This window comes from Gopherus flavomarginatus, chromosome 1 (assembly GCF_025201925.1).
Source record: "Gopherus flavomarginatus isolate rGopFla2 chromosome 1, rGopFla2.mat.asm, whole genome shotgun sequence".
Taxonomy (NCBI): domain Eukaryota; kingdom Metazoa; phylum Chordata; order Testudines; family Testudinidae; genus Gopherus; species Gopherus flavomarginatus.
In genome coordinates, this window is record NC_066617.1 from 321,040,923 (window position 1) to 321,061,303 (window position 20,381).

A 20,381-nucleotide genomic window follows, 5' to 3' on the forward strand; every position below is an offset into this window, starting at 1 on the left:
ATATATTGCTTTTTCTGAGTTGAGCATTATCATCTAGTTATGTTGGAAAGTATTAGTACCTCTTAAACTGGCCCACAAAGATTTATGAGTATAACCAGCTATAGTATTGCCGAAAAGATTTCAAACTATCCATGGAGAAACAGCCTGTATATTCTGGGACATTAACTCTGCTAATGTCCTGCTGAAAAAGATTTTTAAAGCTAGTCAATCTAGCTCCCCTGAGCTCTCTGACAGAGAGGACTTAGAAGTTTATATCTCAGTAGTCACCCCACTCAAGAAATGTTCCTGATTTTAATTTGCCCATTAACCAGGCACTTTATCCCCACTGAACTGTGGGCAGACTTACAGCCAATCTGTCTCTTTTCTTTTTTGGTTGTCTATTGTTGAATCTAGATAGAAGTATGGCAGTGACAAACACTTGGAGAATTTATATGGGCCATAGTGAGAAGACTTAATGATTAGTTACTTATCTTTTTGTTCTGGGAGAGGATCTTTGTTAATCTAACCAATTTTAGCTGTACAAGTGCCAATGGGAATTTGATTTATCTTCATTCCAGTGTAGTATGTTCTTTTTTTCTTTGCATAATAAATTAACCTCCCCTCAAGCCCCTTTATACTAAACATCAAATTCGGCACATTGATAAGCACATTGTAAATATGCAGATTGATAGAAAAAATGCATCAAAAAGCATTTCAGCTTAAGTTTAACTTTTTCCTTTCATCTCAAAAACAGTTGGTGCTAGAAATCTCTAAATTGAATGGACCTGGCAAAAGTATGTTTTAAAGTAAACTATGCTGAGTGGACATTCCCCATTAACTTTTCTATATGATGTTTTCTGTATGGTACTTCTAAAGTTGACTTTTTCTGTAAACTAGTGGCTTTCAAACTAGTATTCTGCAGATAAAGGTTTTCCCTCTTTACGGACTATATAAGGGATGAAATTCATAAGCTTACAATGCAGGAGCAAGAGATGGGAGACTGTTCAGAATGCCTTTTAAAGGGCATATGCGAGAGATGTGCCAAGAAAATCCATGCTCAACAGATTGCAACTTTCTAATCTGTGGTATGTGTGGAGCCAAAAGAACATAGGGGATGCCTGGTATTTTGGTAATCTAGGAAGGTGTCAAAATTAATGTTCAAAACATTCACTTCCTTTATATTTTCTTATAATATTATATGTAATATTAATTTCTCTATCATTAGTATATATTTGACTAACACAATTCATTACCTGCTCTCTAACAATTGCGTAGTTCATAAACAAGTGCTTCCTCTGCCATTAGCACAGGCAGGCAGCAGCAAATTCACATGGTTTATGATGGATGCCGGAACTATTTTTATAGTGGGGGTGCTGAGAGCCGGTGAACCAAACTGTAGATACTGTATATAATGGAAGCCATATCATGCTGGGGGCGTGCTGGGGGGCTGCCACATCCCTAGTTCCAGCACCTGTGGACAAGAGTCAATATGAGAGGATTTAGGTTTCTTAAACCCCTCAAAATAGATCTTCCGTCACATTCATATTGGGCCTCATACTCTTCTTTCTTTGACCTCAGCTCTAAGTCTTCTGTAAAAGCATACCTTCTTCAACACATTGGACATGACCCCACCATTACAGTCATCTTGTTCTCAATTGATGCAAGATTGCAACTTGCTGGGATCATCGAAGTATCTCCTCATCTGTGCCAAAATTAAAGCTGCATGTGTTAAGAATAGGCCATATCTTATGACACTGAAAACTGTTAAGTTCTTCTTCGAGTACTATCCCTACCAGTGCTCTACTATAGGTGTATCCGTGCTCCTGTGCCTCAGATAGGAGATTTTAGGTATCAGCGTCTGTTTGACCCACACATGCGCTTTCCCTGTCTCATGCCTTGCCTTGCAGCTATCTAGTGTTGTGCAGGCAAATGGTCCCCAGTTCCTTCTCAACCACCCTTGACCTGAAATGGAGCATTAGCAGAGTCTGAGAGACAATTCATTTTAAACTTTATTTTAGGTTATAGAGTAGCTAGTAGACTTTACATTATCTAGATCTGTTTCCACTTCTGTAGCCTTCATCAAAAATGTTCCCATCACAGAAATATGCAGAGCAGCAACTTGGGCATCTGCTCATACTTTTGAGGAAAAATATGCAATCACCTATTATTCAGCGTCAGATGCTATGTTTGGTATTATCATCAGTACTAGACTTGACTCCGAAGCTGCACCCCTCCATCAGGGTACTGCTGTAGAGTAACTTACAGTTGAGCACCCCTGGACACTGCTACCTAAAATTTCTGATCTGAGGTGCAGAGATGCGGATACACCTACAGTGAAGCACCCATAGGGGGACACATTTCAAAGTACCACAGTTATTGTATAACATGAGTAACGTCGTCTTTCCTCTCCTCAGATGTTTTTAATGGCCTATTTCGGCACCACATAACAGAGCTGTGATCGTTACTGTGCTGAATGCTCTCAAGTCCAAGGATAAAAGATTTTGCTTGTGTGGTGTATGCAAGTCTAATACACATCTGTCACATAATACGAAGGGGAAATATAGGAAAGAAAAGCACATAGACAGTCTTCTTTCTTTCATGAAGAGTAAAGTGAGACATGAGGCATTCTCTTGTTAAATGCAAAACGTAAAATTTAGTAGAATTTCCCATGTTACGTCAAACTATTTCCAGCTAAATATCATCATCCTCTTCTATGTTGGTTAGTGCAGCCTCTGTAAGAGACCCTTCAAAATATGAGAGGCATGGTCAAATCTAGGGAAACAGTGTTGGAGTGACTTGGATAAAATATGTTGAGCAAGTAACATTCAAAGTGGCTGGTGACCAAAACAGAGTTTGTGGCAATACTGATTAGAGCTGGTCAAACTTTCTTTGACACAACCTTTTTCTGTTAAAAAAATGCCATTTTATTTTAAACGCATCTGTGTAACATTTTTATCAGTTTAGAAGAAAAGAGCATTGGAAGGGGTTCACAGATCCAGGAATGTCAAGAGAGAGAGAGACATCCTCAGATTCCAACCACGCACTCCCACCCCAGAATAACTAATAATTTGGTGATTAGGGCATTCACCTGGGATACTGGAGACGTGCTCTGCTTGATTTGGAGTAGGGACTTGAACCTGGGTCTTCCATGTCTAACACGTGTCCTAACCACCAGGCTACAGAGTCAGCAGCAAATGACTAAGTATAGCAAAACAAAGAAAGCATAGGAAATATTACTGATATGGAGGTTGTTAACTGAGACAAAACTGGGAGGTTTTTATTTGTGATCACTGAGGAACCGATGCACAATTTAGGATTGAGGCAAGTATATCCCTGAGCACTGCAGTAGCATATGTCAGATGATTCTTTCACAAGGATGGCAGCTGGAGGTCAGAAATGTGAAATCTGTTCTGCCACAGTAGGATTATGATTGTTGTTATAAATGATTTCTGGTTTTCTTGATACTGAGCAAAGGAAGAGAACCAAAACAGGTATTGTGTGTGAGCAGGGTAAGATCATTGATACCTTTCAGAAATATATAGTGCATATCTGGACATTTGGGTGTGCATTAGTTACAAAGGGGTGTGTTGCAAGATCAGGTAATAAAGATATGTGCCATCTCAGCAGAATGACAATCTAAGAGTGACACAATTCACAAACATAATATTTTGAATTTAAAAGATTCTATATAAATTATATTTTAATAAAATATGACTGTCTGACATTGTTTCACTAATTTGAAAATGAACAAAAAAAGACTTTGAAGATTGAGCAAAATAAGAATCAGTGGTGATTGTGGATAAATATTTGGCTGTGTGTGTTCTCCCTGTGTGCTGTCCCAGCTCTGCGCAGACAGTGGGAACAGCAGACCTCAAGCAATCCGCTCAATGACCACAAGATCTGTTAAGGTACGAAGGCACCCAGCCAGGTTTATTGTCAATGAAGCACGATAGTAGCACCAGACAGACTCTATGAGGGTACTAAGACATGTATGCCTGTGACAACGGATGCAGATCAGTCAGTGGCAGGAATTTCCACTGCCCCCTAAGCAGGCCAAAGATACTCCCTCTGAAATAAATCTTAATACCCTGATATAAACAAGTTACATACTGTCCTCTTGACTTTCTCTTTTAGGAGGGTCAGTGTGTTTCTGTTATTATTGGGAGGTGTTTTTGTACTATCCTGGATATCAGGATGTTCTGGTATCACTTGATATCGGGGTGTATTTGCGTGAATACTCGGGTACTTAACACTTCTTAGGAATGTGTATTTCTGCAATATCATCCCTGTTCTTGCCAGATTCTGTGAGCAAGTCCTGCCTCATACCAGGCCTCTGATACAAGGGCTTATGTCATAGGCTCTCTTCCTACTACATTGATATGTGCAATTTGTTATCTAAGATTCACAAAGACCTTGCTGTTAGATATGAGGTACTTCTGGAATAATGCATAGATTTAACATCCAAACAGCATCCTCTTGTTGACTGAATCTACGTATAATTTTGGATTTGAAAGGGTTTGGAAGTCTTACTGTTGTTTGTTGACTTGAAATTCACCATAGCTTTCACTCATCCTGTCTATTGTATGAAGTTGTTGCCTTGTAAATGAGTCCTTATCCCAGTTTGGACAATGAAGGAGGATTTCTTCCTTTGAGAGAGAGCTTGGCTTTAGATTGGACTTCATGTATGAAGGAGGAACTGCAATCAAGGCATGCTTCTAAGCAGAAGATAATGTTTTAAAGCATTTAAAGAAAGTTTGGTACACAGCTGATTTACATAGTATTCAGACTTGTTTTTCTAAGATGAAATTGGATGTCTTAAACGTGAGCTTGCATTTGTAGATGATTTGATTGCTGCATGTGATAAAACTATAGGGCTTTTTGTCCCAAATATTCAGCAGTGTGTTCATTTGAGTGAGGAAGGGTTGGAATGGTGGATGCTAAGTAAGGACTAAAAGGGAACTAAGTGCAACCATAGCAATTGCTTATCAGAAAGCATTTTAAACAAGCTGAAATCTCTCTGATATTCCCCATTTATCCTATTTATTTCTGGTGATTAGGGATAACTGTCCCTTTGAAAATGTCATCATTTCAAGCAAGAGCTGCCACTGATTCACTACTGCAGTCTGCAGCACTGGTTCCTAGAGAAGATGATGCCATCCCCATTCTATTGCAGTCCAGTACAACTTCAGTTCTGGAAAGAGAAGATGACAGAGCAGTGATGTTTAACTGACATAGCAAAATCTTATTAGCTGCATTAGGAGTTAGTAACGTGGAACAAATTATTTCTAGCCTTTAAAGCTAAAATTGTACTCCATTAGGGGTAATGATCTATTGATTGCCCTGCAGGCATTGCTAATGTGAGTAAGGTCTTTTGCAATAGTAAAAGATACCAGCCTAAGGCTTATAATAAAGTGGCTTACCAACAACCATAGATATCCTTGATCCACCTCATTGCTTTATCTACATTATACTGCTGTTGCTGAAAACAAATAACGTGTCTTTAATTACTGCATGCTATTTTTTGTAAGCTTTGGCAACAGGAAAAAAGATTGGGTACCAATGTAAACATTTCTGGTTTCCCATTATTTACGTGATTATGAAGTCACTGACACCATACCGCAATCTTAGGAACTCTGTATCTCTCATCTTGTCTGTAAATACAAAGTAATGCACATTGGAAAACATAATCTCAACTATACATATTAAATGATGGGGCCTAAATTAGCTGTTACCGCTCAAGAAAGAGATTTTGGAGTCATTGTGAATAGTTCTCTGAAAACATCTACTCAATATGCAGCCGCAGTCAAAAAAGTGAACAGAATGTTGGGAATCATTAAGAAAGGGATAGCTAAAACAGAAAATATCATATTGCTTCTATATAAATCCATGGTGCACCCACATCTTGAATGCTGCGTACAGATGTGCTTCCCCATTAAAAAAAAAATTGGAATTGGAAAAGGTTCAGAAAAGGGCAAAAAAATGATTAGGGATATGGAATGGCTGCCATATGAGGAGAGATTAATAAAACGGGGGCTTTTCAGCTTGGAAAAGAGACGACTATGGGGGGATATGAAAGAAGTCTATAAAATCATGACTGGTGTAGAGAAAATAAATAAGGAAATGTTATTTACTCCTTCTCCTAATACAAGAACTAGGGGTTACCAAATGAAATTAATAGGCAGCAGGTTTAAAACAAACAAAAGGAAGTATTTCTTCACACAACACACAGTCAACCTGTGGAATTCCTTGACAGAGGATGTTGTGAAGGCCAAGACTATAACAGGATTCAAAAAAGAATGAATTCCTGGAGGACAGGTTGTCATAACATTTCTTCCCAGATCTGGACCTTAGCATCCAAAATATGGGTGTTAGCATGAAAACCTCCAAGCTTAGTTACCAGCTTTGACCTGGTATTTGCTGCCACCAGCCAGGAATTATACAGTGCCTAGCTCACTGTGGTCTCCCCAAAACCTTCCCTGGGGGACCCCAAGACTCAGATTCCTTGAGTCTCACAACAAAGGAGAATAAACCATTTCCCTTCCCCTTCCTCCCCTCCAGGTGTTCCCTCCCTGGGTTCCTGGAGAGATATACAGAAGCAAGCTCCGTGAATCTAAACAGAGGGATTCCACCCTCCCTGTTTCAAGTCCTTGAAACACAAGCACCGAGAGAGCTAACCTCTCTCCCCCCTCACCCAGAGGGTATGCAAAGTCAGGCTTAGTAAATCTAACACAAAGAGATTTTCCCCCTGACTTCTTCCTCCCACCAATTCCCTGGTGAGCTGCAGACTCAATTCCCTGGAGTCCCCACTAAAGAAAAACTCCAACAGGTCTTAAAAAGAAAGCTTTATATAAAAAGAATGAAAAAGGACATAAAATATAGTGTCTGTATAACGGTGACAATATACAGGGTCAATTGCTTAAGAAAAAAAGTGAATAAACAACCTTATTCCAAAAGAATACAATTTAAAACATTCCAGCAACTACACACATGTAAATACAAAAAAAAATATATAAACCTATTGTCTTACTATCCTTGTACTTACAACTTTGAAACAGAAGATTAGAAAGCCTGGAGATAGAAAAATCACTCTCAGAGCCGAGAGGGCACAGACCCAAGACAAAGAACTCACACCCAAAACTTCCCTCTACCCAGATTTGAAAAAGTCTTGTTTCCTGATTGGTCCTCTGGTCAGGTGTTTCAGGTTACTGTTGTTACCCCTTTACAGGTAAAAGAACATTAACCCTTAGCTATCTGTTTATGACACAGGTCCATCAATGGCTATTAGCCATGATGGGCGGGGATGGTGTCCCTACCCTCTGTGTGACAGAAGCTGGGCCTGGGCAACAGGGGATGGATCACTTGATAGTTACCTGTTGTATTCATTCCCTCGGGGGCACCTGGCAGTGGCCACTGTCAGAAGACAGGATACTGGACTAGATGGACCTTTGGTCTGACCCAGTATGGCCATTCTTATGTTGTTACGATAGCTCAGTGGTATCAATTCCTCTCCTCTTTCTCTCAATGTGATAATTGGTAATATTGTTCAGATGTCTTGAACTTCGTAGGCTAATGCTCCTTGCTACAATGGAACTCAAAGAACCACAGTCAGTATGTATACTGCTCATATTTTGTGGTTGTCTGTTCTAGTTGTCATTTTGCAGTTTTCTTAGTGGTATAATATATAACATTTTTATTGCTAGATATTCTTGCTGAAATCTATTATCTGGCATTCTGCATCTTGGAACAGAGTTTTGTAGTAATACATAAGTGTTGACTCCTTTTTTCTTTGTATTATTGTGCATAGAATCAGCATTTACACCCAAACTGTCTTGATCCTTCATCAGTCTATATCAGACAGTGGTGACGGGAAATAATAGAGCTTTGCCAAACATTCTGAGTCCCATCTGAACATACTCTGAAAAAACCTTTTACTACTTCTCTGTTCTCCTTTTGACTGTGCCTAGCCCTGTGGTCAAGAGAGTCAAGAGACCTTTTTTTCACTGTTTCTTTGTGTGGGTGGGGCTCTGTTCCTGTCGTACTCTCTGATTTGGTTGAGAGGGACAAAAAGAAAATCAGGAGAAATTCATACTGTTTTATTTTATAACTTATGAAGCCTACATGAATCACTGTGCAGTCAGGAAAGGGTGATGCTGTGTACAGAAGGTGGGGGTGGGGTTGGGGTTGCTTGTTTTTCCCTTCTCCTTTGGCTGAAATTCCATTACCATCTCAATCGAAGTGGAAAATTATTATTTTTTTCTAATCATTTTTAATGTAATATACCTAGCCTTATGCCCTCCCCAATACTGCTGCAGCTGATTTAGTCTTTATGTATGGAAGTGGCCATTCTGGGGTGATTAATTCCATTATTTAGTGGAAACTGTTAGCTTACATTACAGCTTAGTTTTCCAAGTGGGAATGTGACAGCAGAATCTTGTATATAAACTTTGAAACAAAGTCAAGACCTATTAATCTCAGTGTCTGGCAAGCAGAGGCTTAGTAGTACAATAGTGTTAAATTCCTCAGTGGAAACTTAGAGAAGCTCTACACTACCAGTTAAGTTGATCTAACTTCCGTCGCTTGGGGGTGTGGAACCCCCCACTCCCACCAAGTGATGCAAGTTTTGCACTGTCTACGCCAGTGCTATGTCAGCAGGAACTTACACTTCTCACTGAGATGGAGCAATTATGCCAACAGGAGAGCGCTCTCCTGTTGGTATAGAATGTCTTCACCAGGTGCACTGATGTAGTGCTACAGTGTAGACATGCCCTTACTCTTGTTGTCTAGTGCTATTACAATATTTGAAGATAAAAGTTGCCACACACTGGTGTGTGCTGCAGAGGCAACTATCCCACATGCTTGCCTTTCCAGACCACAGTTTGCTTCGTCCATTGTCATGGGCATACATGTTTTAGTATCCCTGTAGGGTCTGCCAAGTGCTAATACCATGTTTTTGTCAACAATAAACCTGGTTGGGTGCCTTCATACCTTAATGGATCTTGCAGTCCGCTTGAGGTCTGCCATGCCAGCAGTCTGCGCAGAGCTGGGACAGCACACAGGGAGAACACACACACACAACAGAACATCTAACCACAATATACAGTAAGGAAAGTTCTCTTAACTAGATATTTCCTTGCTTTTAAGGGACTGTATGTGAGGGATTTGCTCTTGTCAAGTGAACTAGACTGTATTCTAATAGTTTTGGGTAATGAGATCCATCTGTATTAGTGGTTTGCATAGCACCTATTAACAGAGCTGTTCCTTGGGTATGGCTAATCGGGAAGACTGCCCTTGACCCCATGATTTGGAGTCTTCGATAAAATCAAGAGGAGGCAGTAGGGAGAGGAGTCGGGTGGGCGAGTGGCATGAGGAGACAAACAGGGAGGCGAGAGATAGGCGGGCGAGGAAGAGCCCCCGTACCAGAACCTCCCCCTTCCCCCAGCGCCTCCTGCCCACTGGTGGGCCTCACTGATCAGCACCTCCCCCTCCTTCTCAGCACCTTCCGCCTGTCGCGGATCAGATGTTTTGTGGCATCAGGATGTGCTGTGGGTGAGGGGGGAGGAGCGAGGGCACAGCATCCCTGGGGAAGGGGGAGAAACTGGATGGGGAAGAGGCAGGGTGGGGGCAGGGCAGGAAGAGATGGGGCAAGGCAGAGTGGGGGTGGGAAGAAGCAGGGCAGGGTGGCACTTTGGGGAAAGCGATAGAGTGGAGGTAGGGCCTAGCTGGAGTCACGGGGAGCACCCTCTGGCAGATTAGAAATTCTGCGCCTATGTCCCACACTTTTTTTTTTTCAGTATGCATCATTAGTGGCATTAGTTCCATAAAAAACAAAGAATTTGACACGTTATATTACCTTATGTTTTAAACCTTGACCTAAAGAACTTCCTGTGTTTGACATGCGCAGAAGGTTTTTGGATCTTCTTTTGATGTAAATATATTAGTGTGACATTTCTCTCACAGTTTCTAGTGGAAATACAATTGAAAATTTTACCCTGGTGTATTACTGGTTTCAGCTAGTAACTACCTTTTTAGAACAGAGCAAATGCATTCCGCATTTCTGCTTATCACCGGTACAAGGTCTCCTCATGGCTCCTCCAGACACTTCCCTAGTAACTCATCAATTCCTCCTCCTATCCACTCCTGTAGCTTGAGGTCCTGAAAATTGTTAGGATAGCCACTAGAAATATACTTGATTACATTCCTTGTTGATAGATATGGTACAGTTGATTATTTGTGCTTGATTCTCCTTCTTTCTTGTCTGAACTACATCACAGGTGCCATTGATTGACTCTAAAGATAAATGATATACATATATGCAGTGTGTTTTGGCCAGTGACACCAAAAAGCTTGTTCGTTTCTCTTAAACAATTTGGAAGGAACCTCTGTGGAGGAAGATGGGAAGACAGTCCTGATGCACAAATAAACTAGTGGATCGTTTTCTCTTAAATTAAGAAAGTGAAGTGATGCTGTCATGTGAACTCAGTGCACACATTGTTGCCGAATCTTCTAATCCTATCTGGGCTAAAAAGCCTAAATCTTTGTTTGTTTGTTTTAAACTCTGTGAAGTGTCTGATGATGAAATTTGTTACCATTATGACTGTAATCCCTCTGCTTTCATGCACATATATTCTATCCATCCTCAGGACAAGAACCATTTTGCAGGCATGAATGCAAGAGCCGTGTGGGTGTATATAAACTCTAACCCGAACAGCTTGCTGTGTTCTCAAGTGGGAGAGTAATTTCGCCCCTTCATTGATTTTACTGTTGTTTCTTATGAGCAAATAGTGCCATTTCCCTCAACCTATGATGAATTACATGTGCTACAGGGTGGGTTGTTCCTCACCAGAGAATTAAGCAGGAGCAACAACCTTGCTTCATTTTCCTCAAATCTTTCATGAGTGACAGACACCTGCATCATATCAGACGTATACTCTTAACATTTTGATATATAAGAGCAGTCTTCTGGTACGTTCTCCTAGAAAATACAGCTTAGACTGATAGAAAAACACTCACAATGCAGAAGCAGCAAAGTATCCTGTGGCACCTTATAGACTAACAGACGTTTTGGAGCATGAGCTTTCGTGGGTGAATACCCGCTTCGTCAGATGCACGCTCATCTCCAAAACGTCTGTTAGTCTATAAGATGCCACAGGATTCGTTGCTGCTTTTACAGATCCAGACTAACACGGCTACCCCTCTGATACATCACAATGCAGAGGGATCATTTACAGAAAAACAATGGATTATAAAATCTTCAAGAGTAAACTGTAAATTTTACATGGTCTCTGTGCCATGAAATCTTTCTGTTCCATGTACCTGCAGTAAACATAATATTTATGAGTCAGGGTTGCTGCAGTATTGTATTCACTGTAGAGTGGCAAAAGCATGGATTTTAATGGGGCCCTCTGTACAGATTCAATAAATTCTTCCCTCTCCCATAAAACTTCTTAAGAGGAATAAATATAAGCGTGGATTAAATGTTTATGGTTTCTGTGCTGTTTTTCCAACATTTCTTTCCTAGTTTCCTTAACTGCTAACTTGTACAGTTTCTTTGTCTTTTAGAATGTCGGGTAGTGAAATCTACTTCCTATACCAAAATAGCTTCAACATCACGTAGGAGCACCACGAAGAGCCCAGGTCCATCTAGACGCAGCAAGTCTCCTGCCTCTACCAGCTCAGGTAAAGCAAAGAAGAAATGTTTCCTACTAGCAAAAACAAATGCTTTTGAATGCAATTGGTAAAATGTTAAAATCTCTGGGTTTTTTTTGCAAGATACTGTACATATACAATACTTTACACTAAAATGTCGTGTTTTGTATCAGACAGTTACCTCGGTTTCTGAGAGACCATGTTTATTTCCCAATCTAAATTGTAGAAAAATACCTGTATTGCAAAATCTTAAATACCACAACATGGTAACTACTGTTATAGTTAGTCATGTTTGTTATGGAAGTGCCTGACAAACCAAGAATGGATAGACATTGTACAAGCCCAGAGTAATAGACAGAAGAGTTCACAGTGTAAATAGACAAGATAGACATGCGGTGGGGATAGGAGTATAACACACAAGCAGAGTGAACAATGTGATGGCAACAAACAACATGTTAGTTCCATGATTTTTGGGGGGGGGCAGGGGTAGGTTTATCTAAGAGGAGACAGTTAAAAGGCAAGAAAAGACAGCTTAGACTGATAGAAAAATACTCACAATGCAGAGGGATCATTTGCAGAAAAACAATAGATTCTATTGTGCTAAAATCTTCAAAATTAAACAGTACATTTTACACAGTCTCTGTGCCATGAAATCTTACTGTTCCAGGTACCTGCAGTAACCATAATATCTGAGAGTCAGGGTTACTGCAGTAATGCACTGAATGTACCGTGGCAAAAACTTGGATCTTCATGCAGCCCTCTATACACACTCGATAGACTAATCCCTCTCCCATGAAGGGGATAGGGCAAGGGAGAAGATGGTAAATGAAGCAGTTAGGAAATGAAACTCAGGTAAAGAGACTGAGGAGGGTTGGAGCAAACAGCCAATGAACCCAGGGTTGAGAAAGTCCAGTCAAAATTATAAACATTTCTCTGAATGTCTGAAGGTACCTGAGTTGGCTGCTTTTATAGCTGCTCCTATCAGCTGGAGTCTCTAGCTGTTTCTTTTCCAACAACATGTGGGGGGAGGCAGGGCACCCCTATATCCCAGTGCTCCCGGAATGGGGGAGGTCTCCTGTGCACAAGTCTAGAGGTTGTTGGCGAAGGGGCGGCCTTGCTGGGCCCCATTTTTTATTCCATCCCCCCAATGCACAAATCCCCCTGGTTTGTGCTGTTTCTGCAGCTATACTACTGGCTGGAGTGTCTGGCTGGTGTTCCTCTCTGCAGTTTTTCCCCAAGAGAAAAGTAAGTAATTGGTTAGCTTTCAATGGTGACCAGTGAATATGCAATTAACAGTTCTTAATAGTGGATATGCAGATATGTGTACAACGTAGAGTTGCCAACTCTGACTGAAGCTATTCTGGGAGTTTTTTTTCCCAACATGACGTAATGTCATTTTCTTAAAATATCTTATTAAAATCTCCCTGATTGCTTTCAATCATCACTGGGAGAGGGATGCCAATTCCAGGAGACTCCAGGCCAATCCTGGAGGGTTGGCAACCGTATCCACAGAGAACACACGAGATTGCAACCTGCAGATAAAGCCATAGAGTAATTCTTCACTTAACTTTGTAATTATGTTCCTGATAAATGCGACTTTAAGCGAAACGATGTTAAGCGAATACAATTTCCCCATAAGAATTAATATAAATAGCAGAGGTTAGGGTCTAGGGAAATTTTTTTTTTTGCCAGACAAAAGGCATTATATACATTTCAAACAATTTTAAACAAGCAATTTAATACAGGTGTGAAACAGGCTGGCAGCCCCCCTATCAGTTCCCCTATGACCGTCCCGCCCCCAGGACCTCCTGCCTGCTAGTGGACCCCGTGGATCAGTGCCTTCCCCCTGCTCCCCCCGTCTCCTGTCCGTAGCAATCAGCTGGTTTGTGGCACTGAGGAGGCAGTGGGGGAGACTGTGCGCTGCATCCTTACTCCTCTCCCCAGCCTCTTGAATGCCGCAAACCAGCTGATTGCCACGGGCATGAGATGGGGAGCAGGGGGAAAGCGCTGATCCGCAGGGTCCGCTGGCGGGTAGGAGGCGCTTGAGGGGGGGCATAAGGAAGCTGATGGGGGGGGCGGCTGCCAGCCGTGGACAAAGCAGGCGGCCAAACGACGTTATAGTGAAACATTGCACAACTTTAAATGGAGCATGTCCTGTAATGGAGCAGGGATGTAACATCAAAACAACATTAAGCGAGAGAACGTTAAGTGGGGAGTTACTGTACCTTATTATACCTTAAAAACCTTTTGAAAATTAAAATGATGAGCATTTCTTGTCTTGTGTCTAGTGTGAAAAATATTTATTAGTATATGGTGTATTTTATCTCTAAGGGTCCCAGATTGCTTAAACTATGTATAGGGATTAGTTTATTCACTGATGAACCCTGTTTAACATATACCTGCCAGATAGCCTAGTTTGGCTGGGAAAGTCTGAGGGCTTGAACAGCTTTCCCAGTGAACTATATGGTCAGCTTAGGTCCAAGGAATATGATACCATAACAGCAGCAGAAGTAGAGGAATCCTGCAAAGAGGTAATGAGGAGAACTAATGATATAGGGAGTAGAATTAAGTAATTTTATAGGGGACAATTATTTATTCAGACAGTGTAAGGAACAGTGTTTTAACCCAACATGCAAAACCCAACAGAGTGGATTTATTCCTTGATCCTGAACATAAATTGAGTACCATGCAATTTATAGGTGTGGAGAATAAAGTTAAATCAAACTTTAAAAAGTGAGGGCCTGTTAGCTGTTGTATTGGCTCTGCATTGACATTAAGGCTATACTTATGGATGGAATTAGCTTAATGTATACTGCATTAATCTGTTCATCAACATTTCTGTGCAAAGTCACCATGCTTCTGTGCACAAATTAGGTATATAGAGATCCCTCTGGCAGACCCCAAATCTTGTGGTGTATTTAGAAAAAATATTCTGGCAAAATGTTTTACATGTTGGCAAATATGTTAACACAGTATGGTTTTGGACATGAGGGTAATAGCAGGATTGGCCAGAAAGCAAGAATTCTGTATTGTGAAAGAATTAAAACTTGCGATTTATTTTTGTTCCAATGCACGACAAAAATGAGACTTGTGAAGTTCTGAGACACAGACTGACCCACTCCAAAATAGCCAATAGCCAAATGGTTAGGGCACTTATCTGAGATGTGGGAGACAGAGGTTCAAGTCTCTGTTCTGCCTAATTTGGTATCTGAGTCTTCTACATACTAGGTGACCTCCCCAGAGGGTGGGATGGAGAGTCCTGCTATCTTTTCTGTTGCAACTGTTCCACTTTGTATAAATAATTATTTATTAAGGTAGAAACACTGGCCATTTAAATTACATACAGAAAAGAATGTTAGGGTTGCAAAGTCAAGCACTCAAAAATTAGGAAATGCCAGAATTTTCCCATGCAGTCTTAATTTGTCCTGCTTGTGCATATAACAGTCTTTAATCACATGATCACATACTATTTCCACAGGACCGCTGCCTCATTCAGTGCACATGATGGATGGTGCTCAGGAAGTGAATCAAGGGTTTATAATAAATTCAGTAGCAAAAACGTAGGTTGAAGCTAAGTTAAGGTTGTTTAGTGATATGTCATCCCCTTGCAGAACACTGAGTTGAGCATAACTCAACTTCTGAAAACCAGGAAATGCAGCATTAAGTGTACGCTATTTCAGCAATGTTCCAGGACATGATTAATACACACATCTTTTGTCTGCCAAGCTCTTAATTGCTGAAATGTACAACCTCTTTATACAACCTGTTCACTTTTACCTACAAGATTTCATCTAACACTATTAAAGGACAAAGAGGGAAAAATTGCCTCCAGTTTCCATATTGATGTTCTTCCACGCTTATTAATTCCTTTCATATTGTCTCTGTAGCAATAATTCAGACACTCAGCCAAATGAGAAAAAAACTATCACATCTTCTGGACACACATTCACGGAGGATAGGTCCATCGTTGGCTATTAGCCAAGATGGACAGGGATGGTGTCTCCAGCCTTGTTTGCCAAAAGCTGGGAATGGGTGGCAGGGTGGATCACAGGTGGATACCTGTTCTGTTCCTTCCCTCTGGGGCACCTGGCATTGGTCACTGTTGGAAGACAGGATACTGGGCTAGATGGACCTTTGGTCTGACTCAGTATTGCCGTTCTTATGTTCCAAATCTCTGATGTGGTACAAATCTGCTCTCTTACATTGTATGGGCTGTACAACTGGAATAAGGACCAGATCATTTCTGCTTGAGTGAATTGCTACAATGTCCAGTAGATCACAACCTCTTAAGTCACCATTTGGGTGCTGCAGAATGGGTAAAACGCAATGTTAATGCAGGCCGCCTCTCTCCACCCAAATCACCAATCCCTATATCATGGTGTACTCCTTGCTCCTCCAAACTTCTTCTTCGAGTAGATGCAGCCATGTATCCTACTTCGGTGTATGTCTGTCCTGCACACCTGAGCAGAGAATTTTAGCTAGCAATAGCTGGTGGGGTGCCACTCGCAGCCTGCAGCTCTGGCTCCTCCCCTGGCCATATAAGGGCAGCACTATCCCAGCCTCCTCAGTTCCTTCTTACTTCCCATGGATAGAGTCGGAGCTGCGTGGTGTTCTTCACCTTGCACTTTCTGTCTCAGTCTTTGAGAAGAATTTCTTGTATATAGTAGTGGTATCTTCAATAAAGTTTAGTATTAATTAGAATAGTTGGCTGCCCTGCGCGATGCCCTCACTAGGGTTCAAGCATTTTCTGTTGGGGTGGGGGTGGGGAAAGGCAGTTCCCAACAATGATCCCCTGTGACGCTGTACCCATAACGCTTTATGGGACTATGACATAACTGTGCTGCCTGTGCCATGTAACATACCTCTGTAAAGGTTATGGTCTACTATATCTATTCATCCTATTTGTATACATATATCATTTTGTACTTGAGGTTAAGAATATTGGCTGTATACTGGCTTGATTTCTAAGTAAGCTTTGTGAGGCGTTTGGTCAGCTTCTTTAGGAAAGAATTCGCAAGGTTAAGGACCCGATCGGGAAGCACTTGGGGAACAATGCGTCTTGGAATGCTCCAATCTGCCTAAGTCTTCCTGGAGACATACAAAATACCATGTGGACAATGGCTTCTGCCTGTAACGACTGAGAGTCATGCATGGACATGTGACTTGCCCAGGTGACTTCAGAACTCCATCTCGAAGCTGGACTTTGCATAGGAGAGAGGAGGGAGTCTCCACCCACAAGAGAAAGTCTATTTAAACCCCTGGGAGACCCCTCCATTTTGTCTTCAGCTGACTAAAGAGAGAGCATTTCCACTTCCCAGGATAATTGGAAGAAACTGGAACAAAGAACAGTGACTACAAGGGGCGTGAGTGATTGCTGGACCCAGGCTAAAAGGAGATTAGTCTGTAAAAGGAAGCATTCTGGAACTGGTGTGGATCTTATCTGTATTCAGTTTGATTAGACATAGATTTGTGCATTTTATTTTATTTTGCTTGGTGACTTACTTTGTTCTGTCTGTTACTACTTGGAACCACTTAAATCCTACTTTCTGTATTTAATAAAATCACTTCTTACTTAATACATACTCTGAGTTAATTAATAATAGTTGGGGAGCAAACAACTGTGCATCTCTCTCTATCAGTGTTATAGAGGGTGAACAATTTATGAGTTTACCTGTATAACCTTTATACAGGGTAAAACGGATTTATTTGGGTTTAGACCCCATTGGGAGTTGGGCATCTAAGTGTTAAAGACAGGAACACTTCTGTTAGCTGCTTTCAGGTAAACTTGCTGCTTTGAGTCAAGTAATTCAGACCCTGGGTCTTTGCTGGAGCAGATGGGAGTGTCTGGCTCGGCAAGACAGGGTGCTGGAGTCCTGAGCTGGCAGGGAAAGCGGTGATAGAGGTAGTCTGGGCACATCGGGTGGCAGCTCCCAACGGGGTTTCTGTGATCCAACCCATCACATCCCCACATACGGTGCTTGTTGTGTTTTGGTCAAGAGTGGTGCTCCATCTGCAAATCATTCACAAGGAGGCCTCAGGTGATGAGAGACTTGTGGCTGAAGCACCACCTGCTGGAGCAGGCCGTGAGGCCCACTTAGGCAGTGAGGCCCTTGTCTGTTTAGTGGTCATCTTCAGATTCAGCCGGTAATGCTGCTCTGCACTTGGGCTCTGCCATCTTCCCCAAGAGGAAGAAAGAGCATTCCCCCTCCTCTGGTATATTGAGGAAGAAGTCCTACAAAAAGCATTCTAGGACTCGGGGTGACTCTAGGACTCGGGGTGACTCCTCATTGACTTCCAAGAGGAGTGCTGAACAGCATCATACTCCCTCTGGCACACAGGATAAAGGTCCATCTAACTGCTCCCTGATATTGTACTGAAGTCTCCAAGAGCCTGTATTGTCAACTCTGGTTCCAGCTATGTTGAGTTTGGTATCAGTGATGTCAGCACCGACAGCGGCATAAGACCTGCTTTGCTTTTCAGTCTCAGACTCACTACTGGTTCAAGAGTTCACTAGTGCCTTGGTTTCTACGGCCTCACCCGCCATTGTGCCACTAGCACCTTCTGGCCATGTCACAGAGCTGCCAGGCTCATTGGCACCACAGCTCACGCTGCCTGGGCCTCAGCTTTTGAGTTGGGGCCTATAGTGGGCCCAGCACAGAAGAATCCTTTAACATCAAGGGATTCTTCAGCATCATCATTGTCGTGATGGCACATCCCTTCATCGAGCTTGATACCTCCCTTAGCCTCAGTACTGGCATCTCTCCTGGTACTGGATGGGAGAGTGTATCATTCACTGCCAGTCCCCCATTCCTCTTTGGCACCAATAATGCCCCTGTATTGGGCTTCAGATCTATCTGATTGTTGTTTGCCCAGTTGTCATCAGAGAACCTCCAGGACTCCTCATGATGTAGCTCAGGATTGTCCTGTCCCTCATCATTGGATAGGTGCCAGAGAGAGCCCTTAGATCACCATTGGTACCAAGATTGGCATCTGTCCTATAATCAGGACAGGGTCTTTTGACATGGTGCCTTCTAGCCACTAATCCATTATCCATAAGCCTAATGTCCTCCTTGGAGTCCATAGGACGCTCCTCGGTCCCTGAGGTATGACTTGACCTGCTCCAGAGCTAGATCACTCATGCCAATGGTGGCTCCTGCTCCCAGACCACCTTAGCTGCAAGCAACTGTTGAGCTCATTCCCTCTGGCCCTTCAGGATTATTCTGACCAGATCCTGTGGTGCAAGAACAGGACCCATTGTCAGCATAGCAAACCACTTCCTTGTCCTCCATGGATGACTCTACTGTGCTGGAATCCTCCTCTCCCTTGGTACCGGAGGACGTTATGCTTCAGGAGGTCCTAATATGCCTTATGGTCTCTACCTTGGTTATGTGGGTGGAATTCCTGCAGGAGAATACGCATAAGCCTCTGGATATTGTCCAGTCACCAGCTCCAGAGAGAGAAGCCCTTCCAATAAATGAGGCTCTCTTGGAACCTGCAAAGGACCTCTGGGAATGCTCCAGCTTCATTGTCTCCCACAGCAAAGCATTTGAGAAGTGGTACTTCATCCATATGAAGGATTTTGATGGCTTCTACTTCCATCCAGCCTCGACTCACTGGTGGTAACTTCAGCAAATGATAGCACCCACATCAGGAGATGTATAAGTCCTTCCCTAAGGACAAAGATTCCAAGAGGATGTACTTAATGGGATGGTAGATTTTTACTTCCTCCTCTTTGGAAATGTGCATAGCAAACCAGCAGGCCTTACTCTCTAAATATGACTTTTTCAATTGGACGGCCAGGTCTAAGTTCATTGACAAGTTGCCCGAACTCTCTAGGGAAGAGTTTATGGCCTTCCTTGCAGAAGGATATATGGTGGCTCAGCTCTTGTTGCAGTCAGCTCTGGATGTAGCAGATGCCGTGGTCAGAATTATGGTGGTGGCTGTAACCATGAGTTGCACCTCATGGATGCAGAATTCGGGCATTACACCCAATGTGCAACAAACCATTGAGGACTTACTATTTGATGGCTGGGTTTTGTTTTCAGAAAAAACAATGAAACCTCACATTCTTTAAAAGACTCCTGGGCTACTTTGCATGCTATGGGAGTATATAGTCTAGCCATGAAAAGATGCCACTATAGCAGTTAGCAGCAATATCACTTGCAGCATTTTTTTTTTTTTTGTTGTTTTAATCAGTCTTCGCTTCCCAAAGGAGTAGTCCTGCTGCCTTATAGGATCTGTGGCTCTTTCTGGATGTCCTATAGTTCTGGGTTTAACCAGCTAACTCATCCCCACTACACCCCTGGCATCCAGCAGGTTGGAATGCGTGTGGTGAATGAGACCGGGGACTGTTAGGAAAGAAAGTATGGTTTCTCTTTAGGCAATTGAATGCCATCCTGGATAATTGGTTCCAATTTTTGCCTCTGCCACAGAGTTCCCATGTGATGCTGGGCAATTCACTTAAACAAAACTTTTCACAGGTGACCACGAATTATGGGTTCTTCATTATCTGGAGGTGCCAACATAAAAATCTGTAATCTGATTTACAGAATGGTGGCTGAGCTCTCACACCTTCAGACGAAATCAGTGAGAGCTACGTTCTTAGCACAAATAGTGCTGTAAAATGGTAAGTTCTCATAAAAATCCAGTCCTCAGCATCTCAAATCAGGCACTGAAATTAGTGGAGACTTTTGACCTTAATTTCTATATGCCTCAGTTCCCATCTGTGTAAAATTGGAATAATACCACCTAACCTC

General features: G+C 42.1%; 1 protein-coding gene across 3 annotated transcripts in view; it reads left to right on the plus strand.

Annotated features, from left to right (window-relative positions):
- Positions 1 to 20,381, plus strand: part of DCLK1 (doublecortin like kinase 1) — a 350,858-nt gene that overhangs the window by 238,536 nt on the left and 91,941 nt on the right. For all 3 annotated transcript variants that reach the window (XM_050937227.1, XM_050937228.1, XM_050937229.1), the window contains exon 4: positions 11,539 to 11,655. In XM_050937227.1, coding sequence (XP_050793184.1) covers positions 11,539 to 11,655 — 117 coding nt within the window. The remainder of the gene's footprint in view (positions 1 to 11,538; positions 11,656 to 20,381) is intronic.